A 19,119-nucleotide genomic window follows, 5' to 3' on the forward strand; every position below is an offset into this window, starting at 1 on the left:
GATGTTGAGGACAAGACCCTAGAAATTGTTAGAAAGGCAGCTGCGTCCGTAAAACCTAGTAATGTGTTTGTTTTTGGTGTCTTTTAAAAAATATTATTATTATTGTAATGTTTTGTCTGTTTTTTTGGTGGTGTATATGTTAAAAAAAAATTGGTATCGTCTGTTATACACTGTACTGTCTCTAAAATAGACGGGCCGTGCATGTGTACCAAGCTTGGCAGGGTAAACGGCCGGTCTTCGTCTTTTCGTGGACGGGCAGAAGTGGCGCTTCTCGCTATAACGCATCTTCTGTCTGCGCAGCCAGCACTGACCATTAGCCCCTTTTAGTCTGTTCTGTAACAGTCTAGTCCTTTAATAATCCAGCGCTTGTCCCGTTTCTTCGAGCTTGATTTATTAGAGCTACAGTCCATACAGATCTACAAGCAGATCTACAAGCCCGAAACGCGTTGCTTCGCGCCGCGTTTCGGGCTTGTAGATCTGCTACTTTTGATGCTTTTGTGTGACGCTGTAGTATGACCAAGAAGGGACGTTAATTTGAATATGGAGATAAGAGGTTTCTGCCCGACGACAGCGAAATGCAGGCTTTTGGGCCATGCGCTCGGCATGCATAGTTACAGTTTTTGTAGAGGAGCGCTGCTGTACTCATCCTGTTTAGCATGTGGTGTGTGTGACAACCCGGCCATTTACCAAGTGTGTGTGTGTGTGTGTGTGTGTGTGTGTGTGTGTGTGTGTGTGTGTGTGTGTGTGTGTGTGTGTGTGTGTGTGTGTGTGTGTGTGTGTGTGTGTGTGTGTGTGTGTGTGTGTGTGTGTGCGTGTGCGTGCGCGCGCGCGTATAAGTGTGTGCTGTAGCCCCGAAGCTGAGTCCACCCAGCGGCTACTGATCCCATAGCCTGCGGGGACCGTAACCATGACAACAGAGCCCACAGCCCGTGGCCGTGTATGCGCAGGGGCTCCGAATCTCAGTTTTCAAAACCGAATCTACGCTTTTAATATATTGCACTTGTACCTTAGCGCTAGGTATACTCTTAGTTGCTTGTTTTAGAAGAGAATGCACTTAGACTTCTGGAGAGATTAGTAGTTTTGTTCCCTACCTATGTTGAATGCACTTATTGTAAGTCGCTTTGGATAAAAGCGTCTGCTAAATGACTGTAATGTAATGTAATGACTCGAGTAGAGGTAAAAAAAAAAATAATAATAATAAAAATATAAAATTATAAGTGCTTGTCCAATACTAAATAATAATAAAATAGACGGAAGTCACTCTGAGTGAATTAAACAAACAGAATGTGCATTAAATACAGAAAAAAAAGGCAGAATATAGCCAGCATTTACTCCTTTACATGGAGTAAAGTAACATTCTTTCTTATAATTCATTCAAAAAGTTACTTTTACTTGTAAGTAAATGTAACTGAGTAAAAGTAACTAATTATTATCCAACTCTGGGGCTAAGAATAATCATGTTTCAGCTTCTACAGTATGCACCTCTTTACAAAAGATCTAAAAAGGTTTGAACACAGATGAGGATTGACAATAACATGTTGTTATGACAATAGATTGCCACTAGGTGGGGCTGTGGAGCTTTTTTTTATGGACAATGTGAATGTGGACCAATGAGTAACCTTACCAAAGATCCATCCTGACTAGAATTGAAGCTGTGTTTTCATCACGTCTCACTGGCTTAAATACACCACTGGTTCTCAAAGTGGGGTCCGGGGAACTCCGGGGGTCTTTGAGAGGGTTCCAGGGGGTCCCCAGCAAATTGAGGAGCAGTTTAAACACTTAAGCTCCATTACATTTTTGGGGCATTTCAGAAATAGCAGATCTACAAGCTCACAGCGTGTTGTGATCTTGGTAGATTGGTAGATCAGCCATTTTTGAAAAATCTTGACAGAATGTGTAAAAAAAGTAAATAGCTGATCTAGCACCTGAATTATTTGTGCCAAATATTTTGTGCCAGGGACTCCCATAAGAGAAGATTTGTCAACATTTAATGTTGACAAATTTTCTCTAATGGGGGTCCCTGGCACAAAACATTTTCACATGGGGGTCCGCGGCTAAATCCATATTCATTTGGAGTCCTTGACATGAAAATGTTGGTGTGCCAATCCAGCGTGTGTGTGTGTGCGTGTGTGTGTGTGTGTGTGTGTGTGTGTGTGTGTGTGTGTGTGTGTGTGTGTGTGTGTGTGTGTGTGTGTGTGTGTGTGTGTGTGTGTGTGTGTGTGTGTGTGTGTGTGTGTGTGTGTGTGTGTGTGTGTGTGTGTGTGTGTGTGTGTGTGTGTGTGTGTGTGTGCGTGCGTGCGTGAGCTGTGATGCGGTACCGTAACATGCACTAATATATGTTTACATTAAAATACTGTAACTACCGTGTCTGTCTGCAACCTGTGTCCCTCTGTCCCCTCGTTCAAAGGTTTTCACAAAACCTTCCGTGTCCAACAAGAAAAAAAAAGGATGTGATTAACTCTGACCGCCACAACCCTAATTAAAAATAAAAAGTGCCTCAGGTATTCCTCAGGGAAGCGTGTGCACGTGCGAGGCTGAGCCTTTGATCGTCTCAGGCAGTGGAAGAAGTCTCTGACTTGTTTTACTAAATGAAAATAGCACAATATAGAAGTACTACTCCGTTGCAAGTAAAAGTCCTGTATTCAACATTTGTATCGAGTAAAAGTACAAAATTGGCATCAAAATATATTTATATTTACGGTACCAAAATAAAAGTAGTACATCTTTTCTAAATGTGTCCAACTTTTTTCTAAAATAACATTTAAAAGTATATGTTTTTTTTAAACCAATTTTCAATACTTCTACTCCACTACATCTCACAGGCAAATATTGTACTTTTTACTCCACAGTTATTCGAAAACTTGAGTTACTAGTTACTTTGTATGTATTCAAAGCGACGCATTGTGAGATTGTAGATCTGCTATTTTCAAATGTCCTTATACATCTGAAAACTTCAGAAACGGGACATTCTGCATACTGAGTAGTACTTTTGGTACTTTAAGTATATGTTGATGCCAATACTTTTGTACTTTTTTACTCAAATCAATTTTGAATACAAGACTTTTACTTAACATAGTGTTTCTATTTTGTAGTATTGATACTTTTACTTAAAGGAGTAGTTCACTCAAAAGAAAAAAAAATCTTGAATTAATTTTTTCTAGTTTTTGTCGATTCCTAAGCCAATAATTTGATGACCGGCGGAGTCTCCGGTACCTACGGAGTCTCCTATTGACCCATGACCCGGTCATCAAATTATTGGCTCAGGAATGCGACAAAAACAAAAAAATATCTCCATGAATTCAAGGCTTCATTGGGTGTGTAATTGACTTGAAAATAAGTCATTTTTGGGGTGTTCTACTCCTTTAAGTAACAAATGTGAGTACTTCTTCCGCCTCTGGTTGATGTGTTGTGTTGATGTGTTGTGTAGGTGTCAGAGAGAGAGACGTGCAGCCAGTCTGTGGACAGCCCAGCGACAGACTTGAACCTCAGCACCTCTCACAACGGACCTCTCACCAGCGGTACAAGTAAGACATTCTCCACTAATCATGATCAAATCACTGTCACTTCCATAATACACACACTCAGCATACTATGGCAGCCAAATATACCGTTCTCCGTAACTCATGGTGCTTGTCCTCAGTGGTGGAAAGTGCTGTACATAAGTAACATTTTGAGGTATTATGACTTTACTGGAGCATTTCCAATCTTCTGTACTTTTACTGCTACTCCACTACATCTCAGAGGCAAATATTATACTTTTACTCCACTACAATCATTTGAAAACTTTAGTTACTTTTTTATTATTATTACAAAACACACATTACCCACTTCAGCCCTATAATCATTTCGTCCATTTGAAAATAGCCGATCTACAAGCTCACAATGCGTCGCGATGCGACGCATACCAATACCAATACTTTTTGTACCAATACCAATACTTTTGTACTTCTACTCAAGTCAATTTTGAATTCCAGACTTTTAGCTTGGAACAGAGCATTCCTACATTGCAGTATCGATGCTTTTACTTAATGGGTTAAGCAAAACCGTTCTGTACTTTTTTTCCACCGACGTGCACAACTAACAATAACCTGGATTGTCCTCCGCCCCGTCAGTCCTGACAGACACCCAGGACAGCAGTCCCCAGCCCTCAGAGGAGCTGGTCTCCAGCCAGTCGGAGCTGCGCTCCTCCAAGTGTCCCCAGGACCGCGAGCTGCCCAGCATCCCCCCCAACAGAGCCCTGATGACCAATCAGACCCCACCCGCCTCTGGAGACGGTACCTACGAGGTAACAGTGCACTGTGTCTGGCATGCGTGGTCCCACACTTTACACGTTTACACAATGTGATCAGTGGCGTGCACAGACATTTTGAGGGGCAGGTGCTCAAGTAAATTATACTTTTTTTTGTTTACTTGGTCTGCTCTTTTTTCCCTCTACACCTATACCTCTTTGCCAAAAATAGCCGATCTACAGTAGATCGGCTATTTTTGGCTAAAGTTCTCCTCAGAAAAGGGATGCTAGGTTTCGAGTGGTTATGGTAAAAAGAAAAATCATATCACATAAAGATTTGGCGGACCCCCTGTAGTAACTCTGAGGACCCCCTAGGGGTCCCGGACGCCCTGTTGAAGACCCCTGCTGTAAACTGGAAAAAAAAAACTCTACTTTCAAAAGGGCACTTCTGGTCAAGAGGGCAAAGGGCAGGTGCTCTTGCACCACCTAGAGCCTATCTGTGCACGTCCCTGAGTGTGATGGATGGGGTGGATGGATGACAGACAGACAGACAGACAGACAGATGGGGGGGCGGCAGTGGCTCAGGGGTAGAGTGGCCCGGGTAGAGTGAACTGGAAACCGCAAGGTTCCCATGCAGTTCGATCACGGCCTCCCCCAGAGTTGGTGTCGAAGTGTCCTTGAGCAAGGCGCTGAACGCCTAATTGCTCCCGATGAGCAGGTTGGTGCCTTGCATGGTTTCCTCCGCCATCGGTGTATGAATGTGTGTGTGTGAATGGGTGAATGTAATGCACAATCTATGTAAAGCGCTTTGGATGAAAGCGCTATATAAATGCACCATTTACCATTTACAGACAGACAGATAGATAGAGTATATGGACAGTCAGAGGGAAAGGACAGACAGACAGACAGACAGACAGACAGACAGACAGACAGACAGACAGATAGATATATGGACAGACAGACAGACATATGAACAGACAGACAGATAAATGAACAGACATGGCCGTCCATTCAGCGTGGTAAACGTCCTCTCTCGCTCTCTCTCTCTCTCTCTCCTGTCAGGTGGTGAAGGACATGGCGGCGAGGTCCCGTGACGTCAGCACGGAGGACTCCCTGTACGAGACGGTGAAGGAGCTGAAGGCCCAGAACGCCGCCGCCGCCTCCCTCCTCCCCAACGGCACCTCCCCCCTGTCCCCCACCTCCTCCTCCTCCCCTGATGACGACGAGACCCCCGGCCTCAACGGACACCTCGACGGACCGCCCTGCGCCACCGCCGGGACCCCCGAGCGGTACGCACTGACACCATTATTAACACGATAGTCGACGGATCGCAACTGTTTGAGAGCATTGCAATTATTTGGCATAATGCTTTTGTATGAATTCATCTGTTGAAGAATGTTAAATGCTGTTCATACATTTTCAAAAAAGTTTCAGAAATAGCGGCAATAGCCAATCTATAAGCTTGGTTGTTTCAGCTATTGTGGAAAGTTTAAAATGACTAAATAAGGCCTGTTTTGGCCATAGTAGCCTACATTATTTATTTTGATTATGGGTACAGGTGTAACTGTCCAAAACATCCCCACCCGCGGTTAAAGTGGGTTAGCCTGTTTTATACCCTGTATGTGAAACAAGCTAGTATTGATCATCTGCCCTTTGCAATTTTAGTTTACAAAGCCTAAAATGCTATCATAAATGTCATTTAAAACAATTGAATTGCTGAGGCCAATTTATGCTTTGAGCGACTAGTGTCGACGGACAAAAGTCGAAAGTGATGTAAAAAACGTTTTGGCTGAGGACCTCCTTCGACAGTTGTCAATATCCCAAAACCTTCATAAAATGTTGCATCAGTCTGATGCTCTACGTCCACTTCCTTGTTTTGTGGCAACGCTGTCGTTAGGCCTGTACATAATCGCCATAAATGATTTGAGATAATCGCAATTTTCTGGGGGCATAATCGTCGTAATCATTTCCATGTTACGAAACACAATTAACTCATTGAGTGCCATTAACGTGTTTCACATGTTTTTACCACTATGGCGCAACGTGCCAATGACGTGTTTGACGTGTTTTTGAAAAAATATAAAAAAAAAAAAAAATGTTCAGAACCCAAGATATCATCATCTGAAGATTTGCAGCTCCATCCACTCCTTGTTTAACGTAGAACTGAAAAAGGCTGTATCTCGCTTCCTAAGCACTTTTTTTTTACTTTGAAAAAAACTCTGGCACTGGGACAAAATAATATTTTCAAAAATCTGGCAATTATGGCACTCAATTGTACTACCTAGGAGTATGTAAAAGAACAATAACAAAACGTAAAAAAAAATAAAAAAGTTCTGGCACTCAATGATTTAAATCGTTAATCACAATTATTTGAGTAACAATTAAAGCAAAGTAAACAAAATGTCGTGACAGTCCTAGTTTCGGTGAGTCGCAGACCGTATGAATGCTCAAAACTCAGAACGTTGAGAGACGCGTATCTCGTTGCTCAAAAGTCGCAATAATTTATACTATATAATAATATTTTTTAATCGCAATAATTTGTACCACAATTAACCGGCAACTGAAATATTGTGATGGACGACAGCCCTACAGAGCGGGGACCCCTGTGCGCGGGCGTGGAGTACGCCTCGGTGGACCTCAACAAGAAGAGCCGCTACAGCGCCGACATGGAGGCCCGCCGGCGATCTGACAACGCCATGACGGCCGCCGGAGCTCCTCCCCCGCCGGGGGGGAGGCCCATGGGGGAGGAGCCAGACGAGGACGAGGAGGAGGTGCCGCCTCCCGTGCCGGAGAAGGTCCTGGACGAGAACGACAACCAGCCGACGGCGCCGAAGATGAACGGCGTGTACAACGGCGAGGTGAGGGGGGGGGGACGGGGGGACGTGTGTTTGTGTGTGTGGATAGATAGATAGATAGATAAATAGATAGATAGATAGATAGATAGATAGATAGATAGTGCCCCTCTTTCTGCCCTTGCCAAGGAGAAAGGGGGGCATTTGCCAGGTGTGAAGTGGTGTCATTTCACACCTGGCAAATTAGGCACAACAATGGGGGGGGGGGGGGTGCCTTGTGTGAAGTGTGAAGAGCAGATATCATGCCTACAGACAGACAGACAGACAGACAGACAGACAGACAGACAGACAGAATTAGCACAATCCCTGCAGTAACTGAGAGTTTATCGTTTTGCACAACGGCTGTGTCGTTTCCACATAAAATGATTCTCTCTGTGTACGTGTGCGTGCATGCTGGTGTGCATGTGTGCATGTTGGTGTGTGCACGTGCATGCTGGTTTGCGTGTGCATGCTGGTGTGCATGCTGGTGTGCTTGTGGTGTGTGCGTGCATGCATGCTGGTGTGCGTGCAAATGGTGTGTGTGTGTGTGTGTGTGTGTGTGTGTGTGTGTGTGTGTGTGTGTGTGTGTGTGTGTGTGTGTGTGTGTGTGTGTGTGTGTGTGTGTGTGTGTGTGTGTGTGTGCGTGCGTGCGTGCGTGCGTGCGTGCGTGCGTGCGTGCGTGCGTGCGTGTGTGCGTGCGTGTGTTTTCGCCCACACAGAGAGTGTGTAGATGATGACTCGTGTATGACAGAGAGAGAAAGAGAGCCTGCAACCTGTTTGTTTTTTTCTCTCTCCCTCTCTTTTTCTTTTTTTCCACCGTTAAGTCACATTAACGGAGGGCTCTGGAAAAATAAGCAGATTTTCTTGTTTTCTTTCGTTCTTGTTTATGCTTCAGACTCGCTACTTGTCATTTTAACGCAAGAAGACGAGAAAAACATTGCAAATCGCAGTGCGACGGCAGGAGGAGCAGAGACGAGGGAACAAAGAAAACGAGGGATCTCTGTAAGAGAGAGAGAGAGAGAGAGAGAGGGAGAGGGAGAGGGGAGCTCTTGTGGCTTACAAATGAAGCTCTCTGGTGGAGACAAATGAAGACATGATGGAGAGGAGAGGAGAGGAGAGGAGAGGAAGCTATAGCATGCTGTCTTCCCCATGGCTAGATCTATCAGATAAACACACACACAAAAACATAAGTGCATACACACCACACACACACACACACACACACACACACACACACACACACACACACACACACACACACACACACACACACACACACACACACACACACAACACACAACACACAACACACACGCGCACACACAAACCGGAGAATTACTCAACCACAGCCTTGTAAAGACATCTGTTATGTTACCTCCTCTCCTCTCCTCTCCTCTCCTCTCCTCTCCTCTCCTCTCCTCTCCTCTCCTCTCCTCGTATCACTCCATTCCTTTGTTTCCACAGTGCTGTGTCAATTAGCTAATCACACATGTTGTAGTGATGACCCGTTGACCCCTGCCTCTGCGTTTATTAATATGGCCAGTTGACCAATCGAGGAGAGACAGTTGGCTCAGGAGAGTGGCCTCTTGGGAATGGAAAAGGTTCCCGGTGTGATCCCTGGCTCTCTCTCTGGGCTTACTGTTGAAGTGTGTTTGAGCAACACACTGAACCCCTAACTGCTGCTGATGAGACCCTCAGTGCCTTGTGGGTGTGTGTGTGTGTGTGTGTGTGTGTGTGTGTGTGTGTGTGTGTGTGTGTGTGTGTGTGTGTGTGTGTGTGTGTGTGTGTGTGTGTGTGTGTGTGTGTGTGTGTGTGTGTGTGTGTGTGTGTGTGTGTGTGTGTGTGTGTGAATGGGTAAATGTGTGTGTGAATGGGTGAATGTGTGTGTGAACGTAATGCACATTGAAAGGTGAATTGGAGTAACCTCTGATCCCAGTAGGGCTGCAACTATCAATTAATTTCTTAATGTTTCTATAGATTACTTTTTCGATGAATCAAATCAGATTAATGTTTACATTAATCTACTACTCTTTTTTGGTAAGACTGCATATTAAGGTCGGTTACATATACAATACATTATTATTTATTATTATAACCAATATATATATATATTTTTTTTTACCCCTTTTCTCCTCCGCATTTAGTCGTTATGCCAATGAATTCCTCCCCACGCATTTCTGTGTTGCCACTGTTGTTCAACCTACTGGCTAACCTGCTAGTGAGGAGTACTGGGGCAAACGCCAAAGAAAGAGCGAGTCAGGATCCACGAAGGCGGTTCAGAGGCCGTACAAACCGTGGTCCTCATTGACAGATGAAGAAGAATTGCAGTGAATTATATTTTTGTGGCCAAATATCGAAATAAACAGTTATGAATCTACTGTACATGTAAGATCCTCTGTTCATCATCCCTGGGTCAGTGTACGCTGGGCAGACCTTTTCCACTCTGCCTTGACTGACCTCAGATAAGATGGTGAACAGTCGAGGCGTGTTTGATGATGTCAGTCAAAGTTTCAGTCAAAGTTTGAAATATTGCTGAGATATATAGGCATATATTTAGTTATTTATGTTATACACACATAACACACACACACACACACACACACACACACACACACACACACACACACACACACACACACACACACACACACACACACACTGTATTATGCCGTACACACACCTCTTTAGAATATCTATAGTCAGCATTAATTCTGTATTTTCACCCATCCCCCATATTATGCCCCCTACACACACACACACACACACACACACACACACACACACACACACACACACACACACACACACACACACACACACACACACACACACACACACACACACACACACACACACACACACACACACACACACACACACACACACACATATGCACTTACATATATGGAGTCCCTGGAGCTGCTTTTAAGGTTAAATCTGACTCTTTCACCCTCCCTGTGGTTTATGTCTGTGTGTGACGGTGATTTGTCTTGTCAGACTCCATAGAGTGTGTGTGTGTGTGTGTGTGTGTTTGTGTGTGTGTGTGTGTGTGTGTGTGTGTGTGTGTGTGTGTGTGTGTGTGTGTGTGTGTGTGTGTGTGTGTGTGTGTGTGTGTGTGTGCGTGTGCGTGTGTGTGCATGTGTGTGCGTGCGTGCGTGTGCATGTGTGCCAGCTGGCCACTATCACTATGACAGTTTGCTGTGCATCATGATGGATGGCGTGGGCTGTATAGTGTATATGTGTGTGTGTGTGTGTGTGCGCGCGCGCACACACACACACACACACACACACACACACACACACACACACACACACACGCAAAAGACAATATCCCCTTTGTTCAGCACCTCCCATAGTGTAGTACAGTTATTTCTCCAGTAGAACCAGTAACACCACTGTTTTTTTACAGACAATGGCAATGGGACACACACACACACACACACACACACACACACACACACACACACACACACACACACACACACACACACACACACTGGTTTCAGTGTATGCAGCATTGCTAAGATTCCTTGTACTACACTATAGTTGTCGTAGGACGAACAGTGTAAATAGCAGTACTACAAGCTCACCTGCTATTTTCGATACTATTAAAACTCTTGAAAAATGTTAAACAGTCTTTGACTAGGCCCAAAATAGGGATACCGAGTTGAAAGTGGAATGAAGTGAGTTTTGTGCAACATGTTTGGAGGACTACCTCCAAACATACGAGGCCAAACATATACGAGGCGTCAGGCGTGTGATCTTTGAACGGTCAGACAGTTCTCGAGATATGCGGGGTGAGCGCGCAGATATTCACTTGCACTTATAGATCAGGGGCGTGGCCACGGGTGGGCATAGGTAGGCCTGGGCCCACCCATTTGGTTTTTCTGCCCACCCAAAAAATAAATAAATATATATATATATTTGTTTTATACCATATTCAGCCATTTTGATAACAGTGTATATATAGGTATCCGAAATCCATCACAAACCCGCAAAAAAAAGTATGAAAAACCACTAAAAAGCCTCGGCTAGCGTTCTGGCTACGCCACTGTTATAGATAGATATTGAAGCCATTTTGCTTTTGCGTTTATGGTGTCGTGGAATTCTGGATCAATCAGTAATGTATGAGGCAATAGGAGTCGGAGACAATATTCTAGGTGGTGAAATAACAATATAGTATAATGTATAATTTTTCCTCAACGGGGAAACTGGTGCATTGACTTACAAAACGAGACGAGCGACTAATCGTGCGAGACGCTCGATGACGCCGGGCGACTCCGCAGCCCGCGTGACACGTTTCATCAGCCACCTCCTTCGGGGGGGGGGGGGGCTAATTGGTGGCGGGTGGGAAGGGGGGGGCGGGCTAATTAGAGCGCAAAACGAAAGTGGCAGCCGGGGCCGGCCATAAGCGCCTCGGATCCATAAAAGTAATCACGTCTCCAAAACGCACATTACCCGTAAGGTAATCACATCGATCGGCTCTGGGCGGGGCAGGGGGGGGACGGGGGGGGGGACGGGTGGGGGGCGAAGCCATCGCGAGACACACTACCGGGTACCAGTGATTTGATGGATGACTCCCGAGCGGAGTTTGTCGGAGTGTGATGTGTGATGCGTGCGCTCGCAACGCGGCACTCACGTGGGGATTGCTCAGCCCCTCGGCACTGTGATTGATCCGTTTGTACGCTCTTGAGAGAGCGTACAAATGGAACCAAACGGACCCTGAAACGCGTCCGTTTGGTTCCATTTGTACGCTCTTGAATGAACACAGGGGATTTTACTGGGTAAAACTATTTAAAAATGTATATGTCAGTAGGAACTTTGATCCTGTCTCCAGTCTGCTACTTTTTCCATTATTCTTTTTTTAAAATACTTTTTTAGTACTTACAGTAAACGCCATTACACCTCAGAGGCAAACATCGTACTTTTTATCCCACGTCAATTCGTTGACAGGTTTAGTTACTAGATTTAGATTATTACAATAAGTGTTGCATTGCTCTATATTTTGACAGTAATCCTTGGTTATTCAGTAACAGGCTCTCCCTGTTTCTCCGGCACATTTGTGAACAGATCTTCGGGGGATTAGGACACCAATTTTATCCAGTCAGTAGAAAGAACTTAAAAAGGATTCAAATCGAAGCGTATAAATGATCTCTGTAGTTCTCTCTCCTATAAAATTGATATGGACCTGAAAATGGATTTTGTGTTTATTAAAGAGCTGGAGGGACAGGGAGACCCCTGTTACTGAACAAACACTCTATCCATAGCATTACTTTCTATCACAATCTAGAGCTATTTACTTTACTAACTTTTAGCAGCAACAAAAAAACCTTATCCAAATATTTACACTTGAAAAAAAGTGTATCCACCACTGTGTGTAGCTCATGCCATGTTCTCCACCGACAGAGGAGAACAGAGAAAAGCTGTTTTAATCTTACACCGGTCCGTTTTTCCGCGGCTGGCTGGGATATTGACGTTTCCCTTACACTCCCAAGGTGTTTGTTGGTGTGTGCAGTGGGGTGTCATGCATCGTTGATGAATGGCTCCCCCGTTGATCACGTGGCCGCCTGTACAGGCTATAAGCACAACATTGTCACATTCACTGTCACCGCCTATTGGCTTCCCATCAGCAATGTTCTTAATGAGTACTTCTAACTCTTCTATGTTTTTTTTTTCTGTTCTCCTGCAGTTGAACTCCCCTCCATCTCCCTTGCCAGGGTTTGATAACCACTTTTCATCAGACAATGAGGTAGGTGTGCCTTGACCACTTAAACCCCAGCATCTGTATTGTGGGGAAAGGCTAAGCTTTTCTGAGAAAGCTTTCCTCACATTAACAGAAATCATTAAAAATAAATTGTGCAACCATATTGGGTTTAAAAGGCAAGACCATGCCATGGTGTAACTCTAAAATAATTGCTCTATTGATTAGAAATTGCTAATTCAAAATATGCTCCTCATTGACAAAAACAGCTCTCAAAGTCACTCTTTTAGCACATAAACAAATGCAAACAAAGCTGATTCAGACAATATAGAACATCATCAAACCCAAATGTCAACTTCCTGTTGATTTTACTATTTGAAGATCCGGATATGCGGATCCAGTCCGGGTTTTCTTCTTAATAAAATGTGTAAAATCAACAGGAAGTTGACATTTTTATAATAAAAAAAAAACAGTACTGGGTTTGGTGAGGTTCTATATTGTCTGAATCAGCTTTGTTTTGATTGATTGATAGAATATTTTATTAGGCAAAAAAAAATAAAACAGCACAGTTACATTTAAAATACTTTGTCTAAAAGGTCCGTTCATAAAAGTCCTTGCGGTCTTGTTTCCAATGAGGTCCTTGATATTCAATATGTGCTAAGAGAGAGCTGTTTTACCGTACAATGTAAGTTAATGAGGAGCATTTTTTGAATGATCAATTTCTAATCAATGGCGCATTTATTTTTTATTTCTTCTCCACCTTTATAGTTACATCATGGCAAGGTAACTACACAACCCACACCTCTACCAAAGTGGTCTTGCCCTTTAAGTGCTTAACCTCCCTTATTCCCCTGACTGCACCCATGGTTTTACCCACCCACAAAATTACTTTTTTTCTATCGATTAGTCACCCCATGGAGAATGGAATTCATGGATAATTTTAGTCTTTGTTACATTCCTAAGCCAATAATTTGATGACCCAGCGGACCGGTAGGCACAAAGGACACTTTTAGTGTCTCCTACCCCAGTCTCCTACCGGAACCGCTGCCGGTCATCAAATTATTGGCAAAAAAAGTCATTTTGGGGTTCTGAACTATCCCTTTAACTATAATAAACCTGGTTGAAGTCAGGGAAAGTAATGACCAGTCAGGACTTTGCAAAATAACCAACGTGTGTGTGTGTGTGTGTGTTCCCTCCAGTCGGCGGTGTACTCCACGGTGCCACACTGCGGCGACGCCACCAGCGAGGACGACAAGGAGCACGACTACAGCAGCATCGGGGAGCTCAAAGGCATGGTCCCCGCCTCGTCCTCCAGCGACCTCTACGCCACCGTCCGGGACATCTACCCGCAGGCCGACGGCGGCGGCGATCCCCAGGCGGCGGACGGAGCCGGAGGAGAGGCCGCCCCGGAAGGCGCCGACGCCGGGTACGAAACCATCTGCATACCCAAGGCGGGCGTCGCCGCCAACGGGGTCGACCGCAGAACGGAGGACTCGAACGGCAGTATGTCCGAGCCCGACTACGAGAATGTCGGGGAAATGGGCCTCAGTCGCGAAACGTCCCGCCTCTGACTCCCCCCCCCCCATCCCACTTCTGACACCCCCTCATCCCACTTCTGACACCACCTGATCCCTTTTCTCGTCTTTTATCTCCCCGTCCATCGCAGCTCGTCAGAAGCTCATGAAGAGGGACGCTTTCTCCCGATAGATCGTATTTGAGGACCTCCCTATGGCCATAGGACTCGAATGCCTCGAAAAGTTTTGCTGCATGACTTTGGGGGGTTGGCGGCACCGTGGCATTTTTTGATCGTATCAGTGGCCTCTTCGTCAGCTTGGGTACGCTTTGACATATCTGCTCTGGACTCCTTTAATCCAGTCATCCAGTGAGGGTGGACGTTAACTTAACGGTGATGATGGTGACAATAACGGTACTAGCGGGTGAAATCGCTCAATGGTACGCAGTACTGAGTACTGAGTTTCCCGTATCAGTGTTAAGGTTGACTTATTCTTGGTTGCCGGTGTTGTACAACCAATTATAAATCAGGCATTAACCTCTGCTGACATATATTTCTCGGTCGCGCATATTGTGAATTTAGCAGGTTTTCACCGCGGAGGGTCGCAGACGGATAAAACATTGGACTAAGCGGACTGATTAAGATTCACTGTCATGCCGCCATCAGATTGACACTCAGTCGCAGCACACATATGACAGTACGATACGCATGACAGCACATCATATCAGTACTTAGAATTCTGTGCCATATGTTCTCTTCTTTAATGCACTTACAGTATGAAGGTAATATCAGCAGGATGGCATGACGCCAGTGAACCAGTGTCTTTGTAGCTTGTATCAGGTGAGTCAGGGTCATGGTTTATTCAAGGGGGCCGGGTGGAATGCCTTTTTTTGGCTATTTCTAGCCAGGCTGGCAGACCCCCCCCCCGCTCCCCTGCCGTTGCGCTCTCTGTCAGACGTTCCGTGGGAAAGTTTTTCTTTTGTGCATGCCACAGCATATGGCAGATTATGTGACGACACATCTGTCCCCTGTCTTAAACAATGACCAAACAGTTTCCACAGACGGCGATTACGGTCGACAGACCGTGGCGACGACAAGCAAAACTACGGCTGACTGAACGCAGTTGTTTTCCAGGGAGTCTGTCTGTGCAAACAAATGGGCTCCTCTTAAATATTGTAAGATGAAAGATCTGGAATGCCAGTCATGTGTAAAACCAAAATAGAAAGCAGGACTGAGGAGATAGCCGCACGTTGTACACAATGACAGCGGTTTCCGTCATGCATTTCTAAATGCATTTTCATTTGGACGTATTTTGAGTACTTTTTTGTTGTATTTATTTGAACACGCATTAGCGTGTGCAATTGTGAAATGACGAGTAACGTCTGTGAAAGCAAGGTTAAAAAAAAATATGAATTTGAATAGAATTCTATGTGAACATAGCTTGTGAAGGATATGCGACTTGTCAAGGTACGTTTTCCCCTTATGTGTGGAGCTCGATATCGCAATGGACACGCGTGGTGAAACCACGCATTTTATTGTGATTTCTTATTCTCGTGATGAAGTATTCAACTGAGATTGCTTTCTTTGGATATTCTTTGGTCAGGCACAGAATCGACACGCTTTCAAAATACACACAGGAAAAAAGCAGTGCAGCAACTAATTTATGCAGGTATTGTGGATGTATTGGTTGACTTGTATTTGTTTATTTTTTTGTTAGTTTGTTTGACGTGTTTGAGTTCACGCTTTTCCTGTTGTAGGTACGCACACAGTACACTCTGTAATCCACTTGGCACCCCTGAGCATTTTGAAGCACAATGGTTCGATGTTATGGTACCTGCATTTGTACAGAACCTCTCGTCTTAATTCCACAATCAACTGTGCACACATTAAAGCCAAATGATACTTTGGCAGAGGCTTGGATTGTATAGTTACCTTGCCAATATAGTTGCTCTGTTGATTAGAAATTGATATTCGAAATAATCTCCTCATTGACTTACATTGCACAGTGAGGTGGCTCTCAAAGCCACACTTTTAGCACATAAACATTATACAAATAAAGCAGATTGTGCCAATGTGAAACATTACAAATCCCGACACAGAGAATATATATGTATTTTATTTTTTTCATACATACGTCAACTTCCTGTTGATTTGACTATTGGTTATTCAAAAAAAGGAGGGGGAAAAAGAAAGCTGTGTCGGTATTGTAATGTTACATATTGCCCGAATCCACATTGCTTTTGTTTTATGAGCTAAGAGTGCAATGTAAGTAAATGAGGCGACAATTTGGAATATCAATTTCTAACAAACGGAGCAACTATTGCAGATATCTCACCGATATTTGGAGTTACAACACGACAAGCCAACCACACAACCCAAACCTCTCCCAAAGTGACAGCGCTTTAGATATCGCAATGCTTTCGAACTTAATCCAAGCACTCTTGACAAAATCTGTAGCTCGCACTTGACGACACGCCAAGCAAGGCCTGTAAATAGTTAGAGTACTATTTTAACCAGTTGTTACGCAGCTATGAATTTTTATGTACCGTTTTACTTATTTGTACAATGTGCCCGAGTGGGAAAAGTATAATTTTTGTAATATGAAAGTGCTGATACGTTTGTTTTAAGGGAAAACTTGTATTGAATGGATGTTATCTATACCAGTGGTTCTCAACATAGGGTTCAGAGACCACCAGGGGTCCTTTGGGGGAGGGGGGGTCCTCTGTTAAATGATTGATAGTTAAGGAGGACTTAAGGAGCTGTAAGTCTGAGAGCGTACAAATGTAACCAAATATATTTGGATACCCCCACCAGGGGGTCGAAATGGACCCTCAGGGGCTATGTCCATAAAAAAAAAAACGTTTTTCAGCTAAGTTGCACAAATGGAACAAAATGGACCCTTACAGGTCTATTTGGTTCCATTTGTGCTGTCTCAGAGATAAATCAATACATTTTACAGTGTAGATTAGTGTCCCAGAGATTAAAAATACATATCAAATGGGGGTCCGTGGTATGATATCAAACTGGGGGTCCTTGAAATCAAAAATGTTGAGAATCACTGGTCTCTGCCTCTATATTGTAATTCTGAGTTGTCCATGGGTCTCGAGTTCTGTTTATAGCCACTTTCAACCTCCCTCTTTTGGGCATGTCATTATAAGCAGAGATTTTTAAAAAATGAAGAAGAAAACTGTGAAAATAGCCGATCTACAAGCTCATATGAGGAGCTCGTACATTTTCTGTTTTCGCCGTTTTCTGCTAAATAGTGACCAATTGCTGACGAAAAGAAAGAAATGGTACAAATGTGTTGGTACAAACTAACCGTGAGGTTCGGTACTTCTATTTAAAAAGAGAGAATTCACCTCTGAATACTGTTTATTTATTTTCAAAAGAGAAATTATCCAGGCTTTGTGTAAATATCTGTTTCAGCGATATCTCCCCTTTGCAGGATTCCAACCCCCCGTCACACACACACACACACACGCACGCACGCACGCGCGCACACACACACACACACACACACACACACACACACACACACACACACACACACACACACACACACACACACACACACACACACACACACACACACACACACACACACACACACACTTGCACACGCACACACACATTTATATTACTGTACTTGTGAGAACATCAACATCTTAGGACGGTGATTTTATGAATACCGTTATCATTTATTTCTTCTTCTTTTTTTTAAGCCTAAAGACGAAAATAGCAGATCTACAAGTGGTCTAGCACTATTTCCGGTGTGCAACAGCTGCGTTAAACTGGGTAAAAACCTGGCATAATTCTAACTCCAACCTTAGAACCAAACTCTAAATCTCTCATCTTAACCATAACCCCAACTTGAATCTTTCCTTATTGTAAGCTCCACAATTATTATTATTATTATTATTTTTTTTTTTACCATAAATCAACCATTTATTGTGTAACTACCAGGAAAATGGTCCTCACAATGTATTTTTCTCAAATTCTAATACACATGTAGGGACATTAACCCCTCACAAGTATAGTAATACAAATATACACAGACACACAGACATACACACCCTTTATTTCCAGCCTCCGTTATCTAAATATCGTATGCAGAGTGGGTTCATGTTTCATTAGCCACACAGCACACACACACACACACACACACACACACACACACACACACACACACACACACACACACACACACACACACACACACACACACACACACACACACACACACACACACACACTCTAACTGTTATCAGCGTTATGAAATCCTATTACATTTTCCATGCGTTGCTGCATTAAACGTGCATTTGCGATGCGACACGCTCTCCGCCTCTATTGAAAGTAAATGACACAGAGTTAAGGCAGCAAGCAGCGTATGACATTTTACACGCACAGCGTTGTGGAGAGTCATTGTCATTATGGAGAAACGCATCAGTCTAGTTTGGTACTTTCCTGTATCTGTAGCTATTCAGTACTCACGCATAGCTTTGCAAAATAAAATCCCCTGACATAGTTTTAAAACAATAAAAGCCTCAGACATAGTTTTAAAACAATAAAAGCCTCAGACATATTTTTTTCAGAATGATATTCCTAGTTTAAAAAAAAAAAGATCCCAAACATATATTTTTTAATAAAAATCGCAGACATTGTTTTTTTTGTCTAAAAATAAATAAAAGTCCCAGCTAGTTATTAATAATAAAAGCTCCATACATAGTTTTTAGCCGCATGCGCTAGCGTCGGCTCTATAAACAGCAGTAGTCTTAGTCCGACACCCGAGTGAAAAGTGTCGACACCTGAGTCAAAAGTGTCGACACCTAAGTCTCATTGGCTGTCC

The 19,119-nt window shown here is 43.7% G+C and overlaps 1 protein-coding gene across 4 annotated transcripts in view; it reads left to right on the top strand.

The window, feature by feature from the left end:
• pag1 (phosphoprotein membrane anchor with glycosphingolipid microdomains 1) overlaps window positions 1-18,519 on the top strand; it is a 136,447-nt gene extending 117,928 nt beyond the window's left edge. For all 4 annotated transcript variants that reach the window (XM_084081351.1, XM_084081350.1, XM_084081352.1 and 1 more), the window contains 6 exons: window positions 3,428-3,524; window positions 4,113-4,285; window positions 5,291-5,517; window positions 6,813-7,086; window positions 12,749-12,808; window positions 13,960-18,519. In XM_084081351.1, coding sequence (XP_083937477.1) covers window positions 3,428-3,524; window positions 4,113-4,285; window positions 5,291-5,517; window positions 6,813-7,086; window positions 12,749-12,808; window positions 13,960-14,331 — 1,203 coding nt within the window. In that variant the 3' untranslated portion in view covers window positions 14,332-18,519. The remainder of the gene's footprint in view (window positions 1-3,427; window positions 3,525-4,112; window positions 4,286-5,290; window positions 5,518-6,812; window positions 7,087-12,748; window positions 12,809-13,959) is intronic.
• Window positions 18,520-19,119: the final 600 nt, after the last annotated feature.

This window comes from Gymnoscopelus microlampas, assembly GCF_963454915.1.
Source record: "Gymnoscopelus microlampas genome assembly, chromosome: 15".
Lineage (NCBI taxonomy): Eukaryota > Metazoa > Chordata > Actinopteri > Myctophiformes > Myctophidae > Gymnoscopelus > Gymnoscopelus microlampas.